We start from the raw sequence: 25,141 nt of genomic DNA, 5'->3' as shown, positions 1-25,141 counted from the left end.
GCATCTGTAAGGTTTTTTCCCACAAATTTATGTTCTATAAGTTGAATTTGTGCTTCATTATCCTTTATGGTACCTGTCCACCTGCGACAAAATAGTCTCGAGAGCAGTCTCAAGCACCCCCGACACAAGTCAATACTAGTCTCCGAGACTGAACGTGTCTCAAATGCTTAGATTCTTCTCTTCTTCTTCTACGTGCGGTGCCCCACCGAGCTGAGCTGAGGTCATTGTGACCCATTGTTCGTCCGCTTGTAGTTGGAGAGACTTAAACTCTGTGACATGCTGACAAAAATGCCACAAGTCGACAGAGAGGTGTCCCTCTCACCATAGGAGTTGTGGGTGTTCTGTTTCCTAGATGTGTCATCCTTAACACGTTGACTGTCCCCATTCTAATTTTTTTTTCACCCCCCACGTCCAACACATTTATCGAAAGAGAAGGGTTACTTTTGAGTGATAAAATATATATTCTATGAAAAATGAATTCTGCAGCCATTTAAGGAAGTATTCTTGTTCAAAATCTTCAACTCCAATAGAAGGCTTGATGCTGACGTTTCTTGAATCATGTATGATTAATTATGATTGAGGTTATCAATACATATTTCTACAAAACGTTAAGCCCATATGAAGCAATCAAACTGCAGCGTTCATGAAAAGTAACCATATTTATCTTGAACGTCAAATGAATCAATGAATCAATCACATACGACTCATGGACTCCTGGCGAAAATTTTCATGTATCATATGTGATTCATGGGACAGTCAACGTGTTAAGTCCTCAAGGTTGATACAGAAGAACAAAATGTGTTCAACCGTTTCATCCGTGCTCCTGCACCAGCGGCACAGGGAACGGCTAGTCAGTCCCATTCTATTTAAGTGTTTGTTAAACAAACGGCCAGTCATTGCTCCAGTCACTAGACTCAGTTGTTTCCTCTCAAGAGCTAAGAGTTTTTTGACCTCAGGCACAGAGGATGGTCTCTCGATAAGAAGCCTCGACTGTCTGAGACCACCTCTTATGCTCCATCCAGAGGAAAATTTCCTGTCCAGCCAACTATTAAGGAAGTTCTTGACAGATGTACGACAGATAGGCAGCGCCGGTCCCGGACCTACAAAAGCTGAGCGGGCTCCCTGCTTTGCAAGTTTGTCTGCCTTTTCGTTCCCCGGAAGTCCTGCGTGAGCCGGGCACCAGATAACTTTCACAATGTTATCAGAAACTAGCTCCCGCAGAGCCTCTCTGCATTCCTTTACTAGGTGTGAGTTAACCCTTTCCTCAGAAAGGGATTTCAGGGTTCCCTGACTGTCACAACAAATATAGATGTGTTTTCCGGAGTACCCTCTGCGGATATTCTCCAGTGTGCAGGCTAGAACAGCATACAGTTCCGCTTGCACTATGGAACAGTCCTTCCCTAGGGGGATGGATAGATTGAAACGAGGTCCCACAATTCCCACTCCAGTCCCTGTGGGCATCACAGAGCCATCGGTAAACCAAGTGGGACCTTCGGGCTCAAGAAGCCTGTTTGATGTAGACCATAGGTCTCTATCAGGGACAATTACCCTGTAGGGTTCGGCAAAGTAGAAGCTGGTGCCCGCGCGGTCCCCTCTATGGAGAAGAGATACGTTGGCATCCCTCACCATCTTGAGAGCCCTCGCATGCCCCCTGAATAGTCCTCTATCGCGCCATTGTCCCTGTTCCCAAACTTTAAAAGCTGTCTTCATGGCCACCTGTGTAACTACAAGGTCCAAAGGTGGTAGGCCCAGCAGACACTCCATAGCTGCCGTAGGGGTGGATCTCAGAGCGCCTGTGATGGTTAGACATGCGTTCCTCTGACATCTAGTCATAATGGTGCGGCTGGAATTCTTCCCCATGGAAGTCCACCACACCAGTGATGCGTAGGTGAGGATAGGCCTCACCACTACAGTATACAACCAGTGCATAATGTGTGGTTTGAAGCCCCATCCTTTACCAAGCACTCTCCGAGTAGACCAAAAAATTACATTAGCCTTGCTCGATTGAGTCTCAATGTGTTTATTTCACAATAACTTGTGGTCCAGTGTCACACCGAGATATCGAACTTGCTCGGATAGGGTGAGCCCAATCCCAAACAAGCTAGGAAGCTTGATGTTGTGGGGCACCCTCCTCCTAGTAAAAAAAACCATCTCCGTTTTACCAGGGTTGACCGAGAGTTCGTTCTCTAAGCACCATCGTTCAATCATACGCAGGGCATTCTGCATCAGATCGAAGATGACACTGATTACCTTACCTCTGATCAGTAGGACAGGGTCATCCGCATAGGCCACAACAACGAGCCCATCCCTCGTCAGCTCGACCAGGAGCCCATTCAGGACAAGATTCCACAGAAGGGATGATAAAACACCTCCCTGCGGACATCCCCTTCCCGGTGAGCCCCAGATTGTCGAGCCGCCTAGCCGAGCAGTTATGCTGCGACCCCTCAGCAGAGACCTCGCTCAGAGACAAAGTGTCGGTTCCACGCCATGTTTGGACAACGCAGCTTGCATCGCGCCAAACGCAGTGTTGTTGAATGCACCCTCTATATCCAGGAATACAGCCAGTGTTTATTCTTTGTGATGTAGTCCGTCCTCAATGCAGTTAACCACCGAGTGAAGAGCAGAATCTACTGATTTGCCTATTTGGTAAGCATGCTGGCAGGGGTGTAATGGGTACGTCTGTAACGCACCATCCCTGATATATCTTTCTACCAATCTCTCCAACGTCTTGGTTAGAAACGAGGAAAGGCTTATTGGACGAAAGTCGTTCGCTCTCGTATGCGTGGGTTTGCCAGGTTTGGGTATGAAAACAACCCGCACCTTTCTCCAGGGCAATGGTATATGTCCTAGAGCTAGACTCGCTCGGAGTATATGGAGCCCCTTAATAAGGAGTGCCGGAATTATGTCATCTTCGCCCGCTGCTTTGTAGGGCTCGGATCCGTTAATAGCCCATCGGATTCGAGACTGTCACCACTTGTGAAGGCAACTTCCAGTCCTCTCGTGAGGCATGTCGTTGGCGCTCATCCTGCGTGTTGTTGTTCTCTGTGAAGCCCGGAAAATGCGCCTCTAGGAGATGTCTTAAGCTTTCTTCCTCTGAGCACGTTTAATGCCCGGTAGTAAGCTTTAAGTAGTCTATCGTGACTGTGCATCCTGCAGAGAGTATTTTCCTCAGCCGATTGGCTTCAGGTGCACCCTCTATGTCGCTACAGAAGCGCCTCCACGATTCGCGCTTGGACTTCCTTATGAGTCCTTTGTATCTCTTCAGGGCCGATTCGTAATCGTCCCAGTCATTTTCCAGGCCAGATCTCATTGCCCTGTTAAAGTGATGCCTGCTAGTAAGTCTGGCATCAGTCAGCTCAGGTGTCCACCACTTCGTCTGACCCTTTGGTCTACGAAATTGAGGTCTACAACTGCTGTGGTAGGCCGAGATAATGTACTCCTGCAGCTTGTCAGCAGCAGTGTCCAATTCTCTCGTGGTCTTTGGTACAAGGTTCTCCTGTCCTAGGTTGTTAGAGAGGTCTGTCAAGTAGTTGGACCAATCTGTTCTTCTCGGATTCCTGAAAATTTCTGGATCCTTTGAAATTCTGTTTCCTTTGATAGTGAAGCAGATGTGTCGTAGGTCTGATAGAGAGATCACTTCCGTTGCAACACGCCAATTCTCGATGAAGTCAGCGATGAAACTGCTACACAAAGTTATGTCGAGCACCTCCCTTCTACTCGAAGTAACGAAGGTCGGCTCATCACCTCTATTGAGTAGGTTCAGACTTGTTGAATACAGGAAGTCAATTAGCGCCTCACCCCTCGGGTTGACCCCAGTGCTACCCCACAAAATGTGATGGGCATTAGCGTCACACCCAACGAGCAAGGGCCATCCCTTCCGTTGACAGAATTCGACCAGCTCCTCCAATTCCCTTGATGGCGGTGGGTCCGGCGAGTCGTAGGGAAGGTATGCCGAACACACCACCAGATTCTTCAGCGGTCCTCTACAGCCTAGAATCTGAACCGCTACCAGATCTCTGAAACAGAAATTTGTTAGTAATTGAGCCCCTAAATCAATGGAAGCAAGTATACACGCCCTCGGATTCGTATGCTTGGGCAAGCAGAAGAGGATACCACCTTTGAAGGTAAGGCCCCTCACCCCGCCTCCCCTAATCCAGGGCTCCTGAATCAGAGTTAAAAATGTGTGCAGCTTTGCCAGCCGCAACCGAAGAATATCGGTTGCCGCTATGCAGTGCTGCAAGTTTATTTGCGTGACGTATATGTCAGCAGCCATGAGGAGCAATATTTGTCTTCAGCCAGCTGACTGTCACTTCATACCAGCAGATCCTTGAGGATCTACTGGTGATTTGGGTGGTGTGGAACCCCGCTCAGTCCCCCCCCCCCCGCCGCCTCTCTCGCGCCCGCCGGTCTCCTTAGATACCGGTAGGGCAACGGGAGACATGGGCTCGGTGGGAGCCCTCGCTGAGTCCACCTCCATCTCCGACTGGTCAGTCGGGTTAGAGGATTTCTCCTCTGGAGTGGGGATCTCCTTCTCCTCGGCACTGGGCCCCGTTGTTGGAGCTGCCTGTGCAGTCGAAGAGGGTGGAGCATCTCACCCGTCCTGGGCCTTGGATGAGCCTGAATGTGTCCATCCGCATTCCAATCACAACTTGAATTTGCAAGCCTTCAGGACCTCGAGAGACGCCTTGTCCATACCAAGGATGACCTGTGCCATTTCAGGCTTGTCAACCCTGTTATAGACCTTCCAGCCTCTGGTTTTGAGGCCGGAGTCGACATCTTTATTCGTCTGAGAATAAGTCCCGTAGGCGTGGAGCTCTGAGCACCCCTCACCTACAGACTTACTCTCGTTAGTCTTTCCAGGTCCCCCATCTCAATCATCTTGAGGCGGAGTTCCTTAGGAAGTTTCAGCTTCGACAGACTACCCTGTAGCCAGTCTCTGCTGAAAGAGGTTATGATTGCCCCCTGGTGGGGGCAATTTACTGCATTTACTGAAGGGGCCTCTTTCTTTTACAAGGGGATGCGACCCGGTTTCCCCAGGGAATCGTTCGCGACACACTCCACCCTGGGCACGATTTCTTACACCACGGCTTGGGGGTCAGTCTTAGTTTTCACCGCTCAACTTAGACCTTATCGACATCGCTCCAAGAATCATCACAGTTTACTTAAGCTCTCACACCAACGTCAAGGTGCCGACCATTCGTGAGAGATGCTTAGATTCACAACGCCCTCAGATTAATCTCGAAACTTTCTCTCGAGACTTTATCTCAGGTGGACACTTACCATTACTTGACCAATGTCAAATTTATGCTTCGCAAAAATATTTCCATATTTGTTAATTAACATTTCTATCTCATTCCTCTGTTTTGTTGTCAAATGTTCTAACTTTGCTTCGAAAAGCTCTATAAGTATCCCTTCATTAAAATTTACTGAAAATTCTGGGTTATCAATTTCATTGTCAAAATATCTAATTTTTTCGTCCTCATTTGTATCTAATCTCTGATAAATAGTCAAATTGTTTCAATTGAAAATTCAAAATAGAATCTAATCCAAGTAGAATATCATACTAGAAGTTATTATCATTAACTACAAAAAGCACAATCTCTTTTTCAATCTTATTGATTCTGATTTTAGTTGTTAGATTTCCTGAAAAATTTGCTTTGCCATTGACTGTTTTAAACGTGTTCCTATCATCTTGAATTTAGAGTTTTAATTTTTCTGTCATTTTCGAATTCAGAAGAGTGACATTTCATTTGAACCTGAATCACAAATCCCACATAATTCATCATTATTTAAGAACACTCTCAATTTAATCAATGGCAGCAAACCTAGTTTTTCTGATCGGTTACAGTTTCATTCAGTGCATTCTGTACCCCAACATTATTCACTGTTCTTATAATACCATTCACATTCTCTTGCTTTTCATTATTTTTTATTTCTAAACGGCATAAAGATTCTGGTTGAAATCGCCCAGGAAACCCATTCCTATCACAATATGAGCATGGTTTCTTTTCATCTGCTCTTTTTTAAGATACTTGTTCATTAGTTTGCTTCATGCTTTTATTCTTGGTAATTCGACTAGTGTAATTTTTGACACAACTTTCCAAGTTTCTTAATTCACCAATAAGTTCCTCAAAAGTCGTAACATCTGGTCAATTAATTCTGTCCTGAACAAAAATTGGCAAATTTATCGCAATCAAAATGTCGATTGGGAAATTGTTCCTAAGATTCAGCAACAAATTTTCCTTTCGAAAAGCATAATCAACTAAACTTCCACCCATGTATCTAAATGAATATGCCTCCCTAAATTTATCCTAACTCGTTTCACACAAGCTATCCAAAAAGTTTTTCTTCCAAGTTGCAAAAGAATTGTTCAAACTTAATGTTATATTTTAATATTTGCTTCACTCTGTATTTAATAAAAGAGATTCACAAGTTCGTAACTCTATTTATTCAGCAACATTTATTTTATATTTTTATTATTGACAGATGTCAAAAAAGCAAACTTGATATTTTTTTTAAAACTGACCAAACTTCCAACTTGATTTATATTTTGTCATTATCGAATCAAATTCAACACTCTCCCTTAATGACAAAATACTCAAATATAAAATTATTGAAATAGAAACAAATTTCCTCAATTCATAATACTGGCGAATACAATCTTTCTCTTGAAGTAATCAAACTTGGTACTCATCAGAGGTTTTGTCATGATATCAGCAACTTGTTCTTCTGTACTGCAATATTTTATTTGAAACCATCCTTCTTTGAATTGTTCACTAATGAAATGATAACGTACATCTATATGTTTACTATTGCGACTCATTTGACCAGATTTAATCAGTTTTATTGCGCTTTGATTATCGACATGCATTATGACTTGCATATCTGTGTTCAATAATTCTTCTATGACTGTTTTTAGATATTTGACTTCTTTGCAGCACTCTGCAGCAGCTATGTACTCCGCTTCTGTAGTTGATAAAGCCACAATACTCTGTTTTCTCGAGCACCATGATATTGGTCCACCAGCAAACATGATTACATATCCTGTTGTACTTTTTCTGTCTCTTTTATCACCAGCATAATCTGCATCGCAATAAGCTTGTATTTTTATATTGTCTTCTGTTCTTTCCGATGAATAATGAATTGCTGTGTTAATAGTTCCTCTCAAATATCTCATTGTTCTTTTCACATTCTGAAAATCTTCATTGCTTGGATTTGCAGTAGCACGACTTTCATAATTTACTGCATAAGATATATCTGGTCTTGTTTTACATGTCAAATACAGCAAACTCCCTATTGCTTCATTGTATTGAAATTTATTTTCACAAGAACCTTCATCTTCTGCATGTCCTTGAACAACGAGAGGGGTTTTTATTGGTTTCGCTTTATCCATTCGGAATTTGTTCAAAATTTTCTTAGCATATTCAGCTTGACATAGTTGTATTCCATCTTCATTCTTCTTTATTTCCATGCCCAAATAATTTTTAAAATCTGTTATAACTATTTTAAATTCTTGACTCAATTTTTTTATAAAATTTTGTATTTCATCATTTTGACCAACCATCATTCCATCATCTACATGGATTGCCAAATATAGGTTATTATTTTTCTTCTTGAATAAGCACTGATCAGATTTCAACTGAATCATTCCTTCATTTTTTAGGAAAGAAGTTAACCTTTTGTTCCACTGTAATGGAGCTTGTTTCAATCCATAAAGTGCTTTATTAAGCAAACACACTTTCCCTGGCATATCATATCCTTCTGGAACTTTCATATATACTTCATTGTCAATTTTTCCATTTAGAAATGCAGTTCTCACATCGAATGTCTGAATTTGAAGATTATTTTGAGCTGCAATTGCTAATAACAATCTTAGCGAACTACTTTCCACCACAGGACTGAAAATGTCTTTGAAATCCAATTTTGATTTTTGTTGACATCCTCTGACAACTAATCTTGCTTTATATCTTCCATCATCTTTAACTTTGAAAATCCATCTACTGGTTAAAATTTCTTTACCTTCTGCTTGATTTTCATCAACAAAATTCCATGTGTTATTCTCCTCAAGCGATTTTTTTTCATCATTTATTGCTTGCAACCACTTATCTTTATTTTCATCATTGATACAGTCCTGATATGTCAAAAAACTTTCTTCATCATCTGATTCCATCAAATAGTCATCATATTTTGTGGGTTTCTTTATGTTTCTTCTGTCTCTCAGTCTGCTATTACATTCATTTTGGTCGTAATATTCATTCGCTTCATCATTATGGTTATCTTCATCTTGATTATCTTCAACTAGTTCTTCTTCTTGACTTACAGTATCTTGATTCTCATTTTCATCTTCTTGAAAATTTTCTTCATTTATTCTTACAAATATTTCATTATTGTCTTCTTCTTGAATAGGAGTTCCTGTAGTAATTACCACATCCCTGTGAATAGATATTCTTCTCGTTGCTGGATCCCACAATCGATAACCATTGTCGGCATATCCAACAAAAACGTATTTCTTACTTCTTTTGTCCAATTTCTTTAGAGGTCCTAGTACTTTTGCATAGGCAATATTACCAAAAATTCTGAGTCTCGACATATTAGGTTTCTTTCCATACCATTTTTCAGAAGGAAGAAAATTTGTTGTAGTTGTTGGACTACGGTTTATAAGATATGTTGCTGTGTACACTGCTTCTCCCCACATCTCTTTATCTAGTTGTGAGTCAAACAACAGAGCCCTCGCTTTGTTCATGATTGTCTGATGCATTCTTTCACATGTTCCATTTAATTGTGGAGTATGAAGAATGGTAAAGTTTATCATGATTCCTTTCCGTCTTGTCCACTCCTTCAGGTCGTTACTTTTGAATTCACCACCATTATCACACCTTATTTTTGACACTTTTAGATTGAAATGTGTTTCTGCTCTATTAATATACTCCTTCAAATAGCTTTCTGCTTCATTCTTGTACTTCAGTAAATATACTGAAGTAAAATGAGTGAAGTCATCCACAACTGTCATAAAATAATGTTTATCATCATGAGTAGAAGGATCGATCGGACCACACAAATCTGTATGTATGATCTGTACCGGTCTTGTAGCTCTTTCCCTTATTTCTCGAAATGGTAGTCTATTTTGGCGAGAGGTCATACATATTTCACACACTTCTTTTATATTGTTGAATTCAGGAACGTCATCACATATTTTGGAGATTTTTTTAAGGTTGTCAAAACTAATATGTCCTAACTTCTTATGCCATTCCATTGTTATGTCAGACTGAGTCAGGAGAGCTTCTCGACATTTACTGAGACACACTTCATATAATCCATTTTCATTTTTCCATCCTTCCAGGACCACGACATCGTTCTTGAGTATTTTCACTGTATACTCCGAGAAACATACTTCTCCACCATTGTTAGTTTTGGCATTAACTGACATCAAGTTTTTACTTAATTCTGGCACCACAGACACATTTTTCAATTCAATTTTACTGGATTGATATTCACCAACAGCAATTGTATTCATGCATGCCCCCTTCTTGGCACTTTTTACCATGTTTTTCTCCTTTTTAATATTGGTGAGCTTAAATTGATCATTAACCATATGATTTGTACATCCACTATCAACAATGAATATATCATCTTTCTCCTCGTTTGTATATAATGATTCTTCTGGAGTATCTTCTTTGGTTACAGTCAACACTTCTGCAAGAAAACTGACTTTCTCATTTTTTTTATTTTTGAAACAGTCTTTTTCTTCATGATTGTCTTTTCTGCAAATATTACATTTGAACGTTTTACTTTGTTTAAGTTTTTCATCTCTGAAGAAGCAGTCTTTTTCTTCATGATTAGTTTTTCTGCAAATTCTGCATTTCAACATTCGGCATTTATTAGCCATATGTCCTATTTTATTACATTTGAAACATTTTCCTTGGAATTTTCCTGCAACAATGTTACTTCTTGAATTGTTCATGAAAGCCTTGAAAGCCACATTTTCTTTGTTTCCTTCTTTCAATTTCTCTTCTTCAGCAGTAAGACGTGCTTGAAGGTTTTCTAAAGTTTTCTCCGAATCAGCTACAGAATCCCAAGCACTACTGAAATGTCTATATTCTTCAGGTAACACTGACATTATTTTTGCTATCAACATAATATCTTTGATTTCCTCATTCATACTTTTTAGTTTGTGAGAAATAGTAAGCAAACTACTTATATTACTAGCTACATTTTTGTTCTTCTCGAATTTGAACGTATGGAAATCTTGTAGGAGACTACACTTCTGTTGATTGGTGTTTCTTTTGTATATCTTGCTAAGATTTTCGAACATACTTTTAGAAGAATCACAAGTGAAAAGATGAGTCTTCACACTCTTGTCGACTGTTTTCAAGATGTAATTTTTGGCTTGAGCATCTCTAACCTTCCATTTCTTCAGTTTTTCTGGGTCATTTGGTTTTTCTTCTAATCCATCTACGATATCTTTTATGTTCTTTGCTTCAAACAGAATGTTAATTTCAAATTCCCACATTGAAAACGTCGATGAATCCTTGAGTTTTGTGATATTTGATATTTCATTAGAATCGTCATTGAAAGCCATAGTTTTACTTGTTTTACTGCCCACTGGTTTTCTTTCAAATTATTATATGATACTGCGCACTTCTTCACTTTCTTCTTTACGAAATTTGAGATTGTCCTCTTACTATATTTCAATCACTGGTGCTTCTGGGCCCATAACCTGTTATATTTTAATATTTGCTTCACTCTGTATTTAATAAAAGAGATTCACAAGTTCGTAACTCTATTTATTCAGCAACATTTATTTTATATTTTTATTATTGACAGATGTCAAAAAAGCAAACTTGATATTTTTTTTAAAACTGACCAAACTTCCAACTTGATTTATATTTTGTCATTATCGAATCAAATTCAACACTTAATACTATTAATTTTGAAGCAAACCATTCTTTAGCTGTTCCATCGAGAAACAAACGTAGAATCAGTATTTTGTCTGCATCAGCTTCTACTCCACATCGATCGCATTCAGTCTCAAAGGTCTCCAACCATGACGTAACTGATGCATTCTTTCCATCAAAATTGTTGAGTACGAAGTTATCCTTCATATCCTTGAGATCCTTCTTGTTGCTCACAAGAATATTCATTTCTTGAATCTTCTTCAGAAATTCTGAAAGCACTGTCTGCTCTTTCTCAGGTTTTGTTTCATATGCAGGTGAATAGGTCAGCTGTGAATACTCCTCTTTGAAAATCACCTCTCCGAAATATAGTTGCTCTAATTCAGTAGTAAGTGGAATAACACATGCGCGGAATAATCCCGGTGTTTTTATTGAACTCAAAATATTCTTCACTTTCTGAACAGCAAAGAGTGCACAATGATCACTTGGATTCTGTTTGTCAGCTGGTATTTTATAATACATCTTCGTATCAATATTTTGGATCCATTTGAACTTGAATATATTTTTCTTACTATTTCTGTGTGTTTCAAGTGCGATACAGATTCTCATGGAAAGAGGCATTTCACTCAGCTTACCTACTTCTTATATCACGATCAATAGCCTGAGTTTTTGATTTATAAGAATGTAATCTATTCATTATTGAAGAAATAGGTTCTTCTGATGTCATTAACCTGTAGTGGAAACAATATTTCAAATATTATCTACAAACTAGCATAAACAAAGTTCCAATTACTGACCTGGAATAAAAAAAAACAATGCTATTTCTTCTACTAAGTGTGAATTAAATACAATCAATCGAAATGAAATAATCAATGACAGAAAATTTCAATTTTAAAATTAACTATGTCAGTCATACGCACTCTATAAACTGCTATAACAAAGAACACAAAAAATAATAGTACAATGGTGGTTTTCTTAAAAATAACACAATTTATTTTCACATAGGTACATATAAAAATGACTATCAGACCCTAAAAACAATGAAAATCATTCGTTAGCATCTAGGGCAGAACTTTTTTCTGCACTTGTTTGATACATATTTATATTAAACTTATTTATCATGGCTTCGGTGGGCTTAAAGGCGGCACCAAGCTTCCGCTTGGAATTGACAATCGATTTCTTAACTTATGTTTAATTATGTTCACTAAAGAAAATGCTCTTTCTACAGGGGCATTTGAGGAAGACAGAGATAGCAGAGATGTAGCAGGCTTAGATATTTCTCCAAAACGTGGCTCCTCTAGAGCATTTTTGTTTTCGGAAACCTCAATCCAAAAATGTTCTGCATTCTCAGTATTTTTCCATTCGATACGATGGAGGGCCTTCCACTCGCTCACTGTTTTATAAACATCTGCACATACATATGTATACTTCTGAAGTGTAGAGCCTGAGGTGTGATATCTGGTCTTCTTACTCGAGCCGTTGCATTTTCCGGAGTCAAAATATTAATTTTTTCCAATATTCCCATATTTTTTGGTAATCTTATTTGCATCTGTTTGTATAATTCAACCAAAAAATATTTGCATCTTTCTCGGACAATGTCAACCTTGTTTTTCTCTATTCCCATAGCTGCTTCATCAAATGCAAATCCAAAGTGCAGAAATTCTGCTCCCATTAGATAATCCGAAAAAAGTCAAATACAGGAAGTTTGTCTTATCTATCAGCATATCAAACAGTTGTTGTGCTGTGTAACATCTTTCATTTTCTTTTGCTATATGAAAATGCAATTTCAAAATGTCCCATTGATCAATGATTTTATTGATAGCATTGGATCTAGCCAACCTCCTTGTTCCACTCAGTTTATCAATTTTTGTTTGATTCCACTCATTCATTGTTTCATATAATTTTTCATATTCAATTTTCCGCTTTGAGCTACAACTAAACCAATTTTTTTTCTTTGATAATAAAATGCATTCTGCTGTTGAAGAATGGCACACACACTTAATAACTACCAGATCATGGTTAATCATACTCTGAAGCAATGTTGAAAGAGAATTGTGCAGTCCTATCATCACATTTGCTCCATCCACACCAATTCCAGTTAAATTTTCCAGTGGCAGTTGATGCTGTTGCTGCGTCGCCGGCTTCAATTTCGATCAGTCTGTACATATGGCAGTTTTTATTTCCTTACATGATTTGCTGAAATACTTTATCATTATGCATGCATTTTCGTGCAGTCGATAGCGGTACTTTCATCTATTATGAGAAAGTATTTCTCATTGCCGACGTCAGAAATGAGATCTTTCAACAGACATGGTGCGATCACATTCAGAATGAGAGTTGTGCATTTTGTCCTATGGATTTTCATCGATTTGAGGAGTTCTGAATTTTCATCCAATTGGTTAATCAATTCAGTCAAATGATCTGCAGTTCTAGTTGAACAGTGCTCAGCCATAAATGCAGCTGTTTTCAATTCAGCAATTTTTCTTTTCGTTGATAGCTTTAGAAAATGTTATGGTGGTACAGTGTACATGAATTTCGAGGTGCTCCGCTTTTTTAGCGATTTTGTCGGTTTGTTTCGCTGAGTTTCTATTTTGAGTTCGTTCAATTGAAGGCTAAGGTGGGAGTTGTTTGTTTCTCGTTTTCTCGAGGGAATTCCCTGATAATAGAGAGATATGGAAGAAGCGTAAAACGCCCACGTACGCTAATAAGGTTATGCGGTAATGGAATAACGTCTTGCGCTATCTGGCTCGGAATTTAGTCGTATGGAAGATACGAATTTACGTTATTAGCGTAAGCAACAGATGATCGGTAAATAGAGAGATATGGAAGAAGCGTACAACGCCGACGTACGCTAATAACGTTATGCGGTAATGAAATAACGTCTTGCGCTATCTGGCTCGGAATTTAGTCGTATGGAAGATACGAATTTACGTTATTAGCGTTAGCAACAGATGATCGGTAAATGTCAAAGTTTGTTTCTAATGCTTGTTGGGTTGATTTTATGCTGTTTTTGTGGATTATGTGCGTTTATATGGATGCATATCTACAGGAATTTTTGTTTTTATTATTATTATTATTATTATTACACTACAATAAGAGTGGAGGTTAAACCTATGCACTCAATACAGAACTAATATATACAATGTATGCTAGAAAGTAGATGAATTTAAGCATTTCGCCATCGGTCGTACATGTTCTTGAACCTGTTGACTGTATCAGCATTCACCACTTCATTCGGGAGACGATTCCAAACGTCGAAAATTCTATTAGGTAGGAAGTTCATCCGGCAGGTGGTTTTAAACGATTCCTTGGCAAGTTTGAAACTATGTCCGCGAAGATGGTTCGTATTTAAAGGGAATAAATGTTCAAGGTCTACACCAAAGAATCCATGCGTAGCCCTAAAAGCCACTATCATGTCACCCCTGGCACGCCGGTCCTCGAATCTTGTCAGGTCAAACAATCTCATTCTTGCCTCGTAGCTTGGTCGAGAGAACCAGGAAAACGGGATTCTTGTGCACCATCTCTGGATAGACTCAAGAAGCTGTAAGTCAGATTTGAGAGCTACCCACCAAACTGGCCCAGCGTACTCTAGAATAGGCCTCACGTAGGTTGTGTACAGCAATTTGGCAGTCTGTATACTACAACCCCTGAAAGACCGTTGAATGAGGAAGGCGGCCTTCTTGGCTCTACTACAAGCCTCAGTTATATGCTCCGACCAGTCAAGATCGGAATTGACGATCACCCCAAGATCAAGATGGCTCCGGACCACAGTAAGAGACTCTCCAGCCAGCGTATAAGGAAGCCTGGGATTGTTTCTGCCGAGGTGCAGAACACAGCACTTGCTGATGTTGAGAGGTAGCAACCATTTTTCAACCCAGAGAGCAATACTATCCAGGTCGGACTGCAGCTGGTTATAGGTAAGGGATGGGACACTGTATAATTTGGCATCGTCGGCGAACAGGAGACACTTTGAGATCAATGATTGTGGGAGGTCCGCTATGTACAGCAGGAAAAGAATCGGACCAAGAACCGATCCCTGGGGAACACCACTTGTAACCTTCCTATCACTTGTAGAGAAAACACCACCAACCCTAACTCTAAAAGTTCTATCACTGAGAAAGGACTTGATCCATGAGAGCAATCCTCCTCGAATTCCCATATACTCCAGCTTATGAATTAGCCGACGGTGGGGAACTCTGTCAAACGCCTTGTCAAAATCCAAATAAACAACATCAATCGGAAGGCCATCGTCTAAGCATCTGGACCAGTCATTCACTGCCATGAGAAGGTTAGTCATCGTTGATCGACCCGGAAGAAAACCGTGCTGAGCATCAGGTATCAATTTATTGGACTTGGCAAAATCAAGAATGTGGTCGGTTATTATTCTTTCGAATACCTTGCATACAGTAGACACGAGACTTATGGGGCGGTAGTTAGAAGGGGAGGTCTTATCCCCATTCTTATAAACAGGCGTAACCGAAGCCGAACGCCATTGTGAAGGAAGTGATGAAGTAAGGAAAGATCTTTGAAAAAGATGGAAAAGTGGTTCAGCAAAAGCACCAGAACATTTCGAAAGGAGAAGACAAGTAATTCCATCACTACCAGGAGCAGCAGCGACCCTCAGGCTGGAAAGATACTTTTCCACAATGTCTGACGACAATGGTATATGATCAAGGGAGCCAGAACATCGAGGAGTAAGTAAAGGTGGTATGGCCGACATAGGTTCATCAGTGAAGTGGGAGTAAAATGTTTCAGCGAGAACATCAGCTGACTCAGAATAGGTGCTGCACTGTTCTCCAGATGAATTCTTCACCAGGGGAACAGATACCTTGCTATCAAAGGAACCCTGTTTGTGGAGTTGGATTAAACTGTATTGAAAAATACCTGTTCACAGTGATGCTTTCATAATTTTAAAATTTATGGGCATGGACCTATAAGTGGCCACTATAGTTACCAAGAAAAAATTGGAATATCACCTGGAGGATATGTAGAGATAACGTGTATATACACGTTAGTAAAGGAGTACACATGTACTGCTTTACTATTATCAAGCCATAAGCCAATGTTCAATCTAGATGTTTCTACTTTTATTAGTCTTAATAAAAAAAAGCTCGAATTGAACCCTTTTATTTCCTATTGAAAACAAGTTATGTACATAGTTCATAATCATCAATATGGGATTGAAATAGGTACTCAGAATTAAACACTAGGATGGAAATTTCTATTTTCATTCGGCTCTTCCTTTCATGTGACCCATTAATTGAAGATATACACTTTTAACTTTGGTTATTAGATTATTCTTGAGGAACTCATTTCGTCTCTTCTGCTACTTTTCTCTTGAAAAAATTCGTCTCAATGTCAATTAAGAGGCCCCTGTTTCAAAACATAACCTATTTCTGTCAAAACAAACGAAAAAATAGTAATACGCAAGGCAAGAAAACAACATAAATTACGATACGTGCTACGTTATCCACCCGTAAATTACGTAAAATTACGGCATGCGGTAACGTTAATACCGCCCGCTATTCTGAAAATGGGAATACGCACGCGTCGTAACGTTATTAGCGCTTGACGTTATTACCGCATGACGTTAAGGATGCTTCCATATCTCTCTAATAAAAGTGATTTGTGTCTGCGCTTTGGGTCCGATTTGTTGGTTTTCTTTCTTATCGGCGTTAACATATGCATATGGTAGCGCGGGTGTTCATATGCTCGTTGTTTCGCTTGCTGGAATCGGTATAAACTGCCAAACACTGAACCGTTGTCTCCTTTGTTTTTCTCCTTACCCTTTTTCCCGTTAACCGCGGTCGCCTTCTGTTGTGACTCTCTCCTATAGACCCAGGAGAGTGTGAGGAAAGTGAAGAGTGTTCAATCCTTGTACCCATCCCAAATAACCGAGAAGAATTGAATGAATAGATTTTGTAATATATGATAACGGATCAAGGCAAACATGGAGATCTGTGTTAGATGCAAACTAACATATGAAGCAAACCAGATATTTCCGTGTGATAGCTGCAATAAACTCTATTGTGGTGATTGTGGGGATCTTACGGCATCTGAGTTTAAATTTCTGCAATTAAAAACTAAAAAAAATTGAAATTTTACTGTGAAGCTTGTGATTCAGCAGAGTCCCGGAGCTCATAAAAGAGGTTCAAGAGCTTAAATCAGCGATCGATAATATATAATTCATAGATCGATCGATAATATAAATTCAATAATTGATGAGAGGGAGTCGGTTGTTGGATCTCATTTCGCGGCTGATACAATTAAAGAGATCCACATGGAGAATATTATGTCTGAAATGTTGGAAAGGCAGAATAGAGCATCTAATGTTATTATATTCAACGTCAAGGAGTCGGTTAAGAGATCGGATCAAGACAGAAAACGAGAAGATAAAGAGAATGTAGCCAGTATTATCCACAATATAAGCTCAGATGTAGAAATTGTGAACTCCTTCAGACTTGGTAAATTTGATAAGGACAGGGTTCGCCTAATGAAGGTTGTTCTAAAGTCGCCTATGGAAGCAATGGGAATCCTAAAACATAAGCTTGAGAGACAAAGTGGAATAAAGATTGTGTCCAATCAAACTAGGGCACAGCAGGAGTATTATAGAAAGATTAAGGGCCTGTTCCGATATTGCTGGTTTTACTGGCCAGTAATCGAATAACAATAGAACTCGAACGACTGGGCCAATAGGCATCGTTTCTGATATACTGACAGTACTGTTCAGGAATATCGGAACAGACGGTAAGTCAGAACTCAATGAATTGTTTTCGGCGGGCGACGATTCGAATACCATTAAATTAATTAATAATAGGCCAACGATTGTTAAGAAGGAATCTTTTAAGAACAATAGAAAAAACTAGGTAGATGTCCCAGCATTCTGTACAATCATCTATCTCAATTCACAAAGTATTTTAAATAAGATGGATCAAGTGAGAATTTCTTTGTTGTGTTATAATCCCAAGATCCTATGTGTTAGTGAGACTAGAGTTACTGAGGACATTGAACAGTCTGAAATAGCACTGCAGGGATACAATGTTTTACGATGTGATAGTGATAGCAGGCATACGGGTGGTGTTATCATATACATTAGAGATTGGGAGTGAAAACCCTAAAAAGTTTATGAAAAGATATAATTTGTTTATATGAAAAATCTTGTTTTTTGAATGGAGTTTTCTGGTGTAAGATGGCCAAGATAAGGATAAATGATTCCAAGTACACAATTTATTACACACTTATAGATCGCCATCAAGTTCGAGTGCATTATTTTTGGAAGAATTCGAGAATTTATGTGAAAATTATTTCATTCCTAAATCACGTTGTATTGTTGTTGGGGACTTTAATTTTGACCTTTTGGGTGATTCTTTTTATGCCAGGAAATTTAAATATCTTCTTTTACAATATGGAATTCAACAAATGATTACTTCACCTACTAGGATAGCAGATCAATCTTCTACCTTGGTGGACTATGTACTGGTTAATAATAGTGGCATTGCTGATGCACTTGTGCACAGAACTCCCAAAATAAGTGATCATTCCCTGTTGTCAGTAAGTTTTTGTCATGAAACTAATGCTAGTGTTTCACTCTGAAAGAGGTTCAGAAATCTGTGTGGAGAATTTATACATTGAAAACATTAATAACATTGAAAAATTTAGTCAATACTAAACATAAGGCTACATCCACTTGTATAAGGTTCAGTTCTGGTTCACTGAGTGATCAAAAAAAAAAAATTTGCAAAAGAATTTAACATGTTTTTTGTCGACAATATAAAGAAGATAATTGATAGTCTAGAATATACACTGTGGAAGTCTGAATCAGTCGGGATTCAGAAAGGGCTATTCCTGTGAGGGGGCTCTTCAAATGGCGTTGAGCAATTTCAAGCAAGAAATTGATAAGGGTAATTATGTTGTCGCGGTTTTCCTGGACCTCCGAAGAGCATTTGAAACGGTTGATAGAACTATTTTGATTTCTAAACTCCGAGTACATGGGTTTGATGATTTGGTGTTGGACTGGGTAGTGGATTACCTCACAAATAGGAAGCAGAACATTAGATTTGAACAAGGAGTGTCAGAGGAACTTTATAATGGGTTTGGTTTACCACAGGGTGGTGTACTGCGCCCAGTTTTGTTCTTGTTATATTTGAACGATATTGGATTGTATGTAGTGTGTGACTTCGTTAACCTCTTTGCTGATGATACTCCTGTGGCCTGTTGTGGTCCTGTCCTAGAATATGTTCTGGAGGAATTAATGTAACATTGGCGCAGGTAAACCGATATTTACTTGATAATAAGCTGAAACTCAATGTTCGTAAAACTAAAGCTATGGTCTTTATTACCAGGAGGAAATTGGAATGTATAGATTGAAATATTCTGTCTCTTCAGTTGAATAATGAAGAAATCCAGTTTGTATCTTCAGTGAAATATCTAGGCTTTCAATTGGACAACCTGTTGACCTTTGCCGAACACTTTTTGTACATTAAGAAAAAAATATCTAAAAAACTATATTTTTTCGCAAGGATCAATGAGTGCTTGTCAATGCAGTCGAAAATCACCGTGTACAACTCAATTGTTCAGCCTCATTTCGATTATTGCCCATCAGTGTTGTTCCTATTTAATAAAACCCAGAAAAATGAACTGCAGAAGTTGCAGAACAGGGAAATGCGGATCATACTTAAGTGTGGCAGGCTTACACCTGTCACATGCATGTTGGAGACGTTGCAATGGATAAATGTCGAGCAGAGATTATACTACATGACAATGTTGTTTGTTTTTAAGATTCTGCATGGCACTTCATCACCTTACCTGAGAAAATTCATTATCTATGGATGGAAAGTGCATGGTTATCCAACAAGAAACAATTGTAATATATACATTAGGAAAACATGCAAAGCTGCTGCTATGATTTCTATTTTCTTCAAGGGATTTGATTTGTTCGATAGATTGCCTGTGGATATTAAGACCTCTTGCTCCATTTCTTCGTTCAGAGTGAATTTATCCCGTCATCTCAGAAGTGGACACAGTTGGGAAGGATAATTAGACTAAATGGGATTTCTTTCTTCTTTTTTTGCTGTTTATGGAGTTGTGGTTGATGATTTCTTTTTTTCTTTAAACTTTGTTGAAACATTAGGAGCCTTTAAACATTTTCACGATAATATTTCGAGTGTATTACTGTTTATTTTAGATTACTGTTTGTATATTAGGGTTACCCTATTTGAGAAATAAAGTTATTATAAGTTATCATATTCGGTAATTTTTCTACTTGGGGTAGCATTACATTTTTTCACAGACTCTGCGTGTTTTTTGATTCACTGTGTAGCAACAAATCTTTTTTATGTGCTAACAGAGAACGAGAGAACAGTTACATAACTTGCACACAGCTCGCTTATTATCACTTGGATCTGGAGCAATCCATCCTATGAAAAATTGATATACAGAAAATAGGAATATAAATTGAATAGTATAATATACCTTTAAGTCCTGAATCGCTCTCCCAAACACTTCCCTATTTATGTGGATAAGAAGATATTTCAATAATAATAATATTATTACCAAAAAAACTATATTCACATTAAATGAATACTCTTTATCTTGCACATTCAAACTTCGAAAATATAATAAAGACTGTGTCATTCAATGATTCGGTTGCATGGCTGCCTGATCCGTGAAATATTTTTAATTTTAAGGCTGTGACTCTAGTCACAGCCTTAAAATTGAGAGTAAAATGAGAGTCCCGACGGACGAAATCAAATGACTCAATTACCAAACAAGTCTCTTGTCCTTACTCGGTATCCTTGTCCAGTCCCGACATTGTAAAAGAGTTTTGAGGTTATGTTCGCGAATCCTATAATATTATTTATGAATAGTTGCGACAAAATTCAAGTAGTGATTGCTTATCAAAAAATAGTGTGGGCTTTTTCAAAATCAAGATTGCAAAGACAGGAGAAATACTATCTTGGAATATGAGAATGGAAGGATCATCGAAGTATGCTATTCTAACTGGCGAGAAAGTTGAGAATTGCTTAGTGTAAATTGATCCAGAGGAATTGCCAGACAATTTTTGATTCAGAAGTGAACCTTCCTCACAGCCATTCTTGACTTAAAAAAATGTGATCGAGAAAGGAACCTGGAAAATATATTTGTGAAATGTATGATATTCTATACGAAATAACGATACAATGCTGCGGCACCTCAATGAAATGTATTTTTATTTGAAGTGTATGAAAATTTAGCCAAAAATGTAGAGGTTGTGGTTCTGTTTAAAATGTTCACCCTAGATATTTCATTTCAAGATTGCTCTTTTTTCTCTTTATAAATGTGATGATTTGAAAATAAAATATACTTTAACAACATATTTACCTTTATAGCAACTCATATCTACATGCCCGATTGAAATATAAATCATTGTTTCTAATTGACTGGGCATAGGCGCATGATTTTCGCTACTTCTTTCACTGCACCAGTGCAGCGTATCTCGGGACTGGACACTGGTCCCGAGTCGAGACTCTAGTCACAGCCTAATTTTAATCTAATTCAAAAAGAACTTCCATCAAGCATCAAGTGAATCAATCAAATATTTACCGATTTTAGTGTTTTATATATACCCTTAATTTTAATTAGGGGATAACCCGGCGAACATTCGGGGAAACCCCTGATCGAGGGATGAGAAGTTTCTATAATCCCTCTTGAAAACCAACATATGCCAATACTAGTTCTAATTGTAATTATGAGATTCCTGGGCGAACATTCGGGGAATCCCCTTAGCGTTGTCTGCCTGTTGTGAGAAGCTTCTATAAGCTCTTTTGAAAACCAACAGATATCAACACTAATTCTAAATTCTAATTGTGAGCTGCTAGGAAAATACATACAATTTGAAATAATATGAGTTGCCTTAGGGTGAACACATAAAATATTAAATATGAAGTTCCAATTGTGTTCTATTTATTTTTATCCTTCTGTTTTCATTAATTTTGCGAAGTATGGAGTTCATTCATTTGTTTGATACTAATAGTTCTTCATCGTCCTCTTCGAACTGTGATGAAGAGTTCCTTGGCGAATTTGATAAAAATATAGTACCAAACTTGTTGATTCTTGAAATTTTATTAGAACTAATAGTAGCCTTAAAATGATGGTTACGTTGAGGAGACAGTACCATTATAATCAAATAAATAAGACTTCAATAAGATAATTGCAAAAAAAGAGTTTTAACAACAGAATTTCAACAAGATAATTTGGACAAAAGAAGTATTACTATGGAGTGTTTTCACAAAAGATTTCGAACAATGGATGGCAAAAGATCCTTGAGGATTTTCAAAATAAACACATACCACAGAGATTGAGTATTAAATTTTTTTCATATTTTACGCGCCATATATGTATTCATGACGTTTGTTTCTAGGATTTGAAACTAGGGCGCAACAGTTCTGCGCAGTTCTAGAACAATTCTCGGACTGTCCGAAATTCGAAACCGAATACAGCTAAAATGTAATATGTAACTCAGAGACAAGAGATCCCTATGATGTAACTGTACTCCATTCACTTTTATATTAGCACTCGGTTAGCAATGGAAATTTGACACATTTCACTGTGTATAGTACGAAAATGTGGGGTTATGACGCTTGTCAAAACATTTTTGGGTTTTAAATCAACGCTATGTTGCCCGTTCTACGTAAAAATTTCTGTTATTACGTATTTTATCACAATGTCAAATCTCTTCGGAAAATATTTGACGAACATAATTGAAGTTTATACAAACTGATGAACTGAAGGCATACCAAATCCAGTTATTTGCATGGTAATTACAGGAGATCAGTATAATATCATAATATGCACTAGCTTGAGGAGAGTAAATGTTCGTTATCTTCTTTGGCTGAAGTTTGAATACGTTTTATATCAGTTGTAGATTTCAAAAATTAACCCGAAAATGAAATGCATATTATGCAGTGGTTGGGAATGGGTATCTCACGAAGGAATTAACAGATAATTACAAGAATGTTAAATTCTTCAACAACAATCATCTTGCATCAGTATAAGTAAAAGGAATTAAAGGAAGTTTCAAAATCAAGTCAAGATGAACTTCACCTTTGAACAAAAATTTCACATGAATAAACAATTAACAGGACAACTGGCGCGTAATAATAATTAGGTATTTTTTGGTACCTTAGGATATTCACAATGTATAGGACAAGTCAAATGAAAAATAATCAATTTTCGGGAACTTATTTTACGATGACATTAATCGAAAATCCTGTAGTAAACTTTTCGCATTAATTCACTCAAACATAAAATTCCCAAATGCCACCACATGTTCGGGTCTCCTAATTCTTTGTCACCCTCTTTATTTACAATCTTTTTGATTGTGGAAATATTCAGCTGAAATATAAGTCGTTTAGATTCAGATGAAACATTATATATAAATTCTCTTACATTGAATATGTTCGCTACCGTCTGACGTGGAGTTTAGAATATCAGGGTATAACTATTTGAATGAGCGGACCTGAATTCTAAATAGCACTTCTTGAAACCCTGTCTCTTTTTTCAATCACTTTTCGGCATTTTCGTAATAAAAATTGATATTAGTTGTGGTAACGGCGTTATGACATTAACGACATTTCATGAGTGCCAACCTTACTCCGTTCTAGTTACAAAAACTTGAGGAAATTAGTTCATGACCAACCGACTGCTAAAATAAATGTGAATGGAGTATACATAGGAAAAATGTGGATCCAGCCGATCAGCTGATTCGAAATCAAATTCAGAAAATGGAAATATTTTGTTTTTATATAGTTTTTCCAATTCTTTGCTTATCTCCTCCCAGATTACATCTTTGTGCTTTGTACGCATATAATCGTTGTTACTCGTACCGTAAATTCCTTTTTCATAAAATTTAGCGGTTACATGAAAAAACCTGGTCGCTCTCCACCGCAGGGTAGACAGAGTACTCTGTTACTACGTCGTCGACGATTCCAGGCTACGATGAGTCTGCTGCAGTTCACCGTAAATAAGGCAATGAGTGATCTCAGATTTGTACTAGCATTGAGTATCGAACCCACTTAATAATAGTCAATAATACTCAATGGTACTAGAGAAGTTTTGATGACAGTTCAGGGTAGCCCTATTGGAATAACGCAGCCCCAGTCGGCTTCTTTCTACTCTTGCGGAAATTGTATTTCCCGCACTCAACTGCTTGCCCAATCTCTGCTTTGCTTGTAGGAAAAATATTGATACTTTGCGGCATGATGTGCCTCCAGAAAAATGGTCGAACGCACACACTTTAAGTGCTTCTAAGTGGGTTTTTTTCATTGCGAAAAGAAATTTATTACTAGGTTTTTTGCTAATTTCTTCCCATATACAACTTTTTACAGGATGTAACAGATGATATACAAGGTGCTCAGAGAACGGGAATTAGAGGATATCTAGTTCAAACAGGTAAATACAAAGAAGGGGATGAGCATAAAATAAGTCCTGAACCAAATGCAGTTTTTCCAAGTATTGTAGAAGCTATTGATTCCATTTTGGATGAGGTGAAAAGCAATGTTAGTTCCCATCAGTAACATTTTAATTATATTGTTCCAAACATTTTGTGTATTTCTTCATACAGGTGTTCTGTGATACAGGGTTTGGCGGAACCGATTGGCGAGTTTCAAAGGGTCATTGCTCGGGCTGTGGTGGGGGCAGGTAGGTACGGAAGCGCTCTTTGTGTTTCTTGGGATCTGCAGTTTTTAGTCGTGTTCTGTGGTCGGTATCATGATTCGGACCGAGATGCATCGGGGCTTTGCCACTCCTACGTTTCAAAAAAATAACCGTTCTGTGATCGCGACCCAGCAAACGTTTCGGCGCCATTTCGACATTCCTGTCAACGCATCTGTCCCTCTGTGAACACAATCAAAACTTGGGCACTTGAGGAAACAGGAAGTACACGACGAGGCAGTGTTGCCAATCGGCGGATTTTTATCCGAATTGCGGATTTTTTTAGCTCTTGCGGATTTTTTTCGGATTTAAAAATATTTCGGATATTTTCGGATTTTTTTATGTTATACAGTTTCAAAGAATTTCTGAAGGAATTGAATTATTCAAATCAATTATTGAGGCTCTTGCCACTAGATGATTGAATAATTCAAATCAATAGTAGAGGCTCCGTCCACTAGATGTCCCGTTATGATTTATTGGTCGAAATATATCGTGGAATATTCCTATTGGGAAGTGGAGAAACCAGCGAAAATGTGTGCGTGTAAATAAATAAAATACGA

The 25,141-nt window shown here is 38.2% G+C and overlaps 1 protein-coding gene across 3 annotated transcripts in view; it reads left to right on the top strand.

Moving 5' to 3' along the window:
- LOC123307966 (haloacid dehalogenase-like hydrolase domain-containing protein 2) overlaps positions 1–24,793 on the top strand; it is a 38,269-nt gene extending 13,476 nt beyond the window's left edge. Inside the window, exons 4-5 of one of the 3 annotated variants that reach the window (XM_044890496.1) lie at positions 24,257–24,427; positions 24,493–24,793. In XM_044890496.1, coding sequence (XP_044746431.1) covers positions 24,257–24,427; positions 24,493–24,573 — 252 coding nt within the window. In that variant the 3' untranslated portion in view covers positions 24,574–24,793. Of the gene's footprint in view, positions 1–19,670; positions 20,138–24,256; positions 24,428–24,492 lie in introns of those variants that run through there. The other 2 variants (XM_044890488.1, XM_044890479.1) reach the window with 2 other exon arrangements.
- Positions 24,794–25,141: the final 348 nt, after the last annotated feature.

This window comes from Coccinella septempunctata, chromosome 1 (genome assembly GCF_907165205.1).
Source record: "Coccinella septempunctata chromosome 1, icCocSept1.1, whole genome shotgun sequence".
Lineage (NCBI taxonomy): Eukaryota > Metazoa > Arthropoda > Insecta > Coleoptera > Coccinellidae > Coccinella > Coccinella septempunctata.
This window is presented reverse-complemented; position numbering and strand designations above follow the sequence as displayed.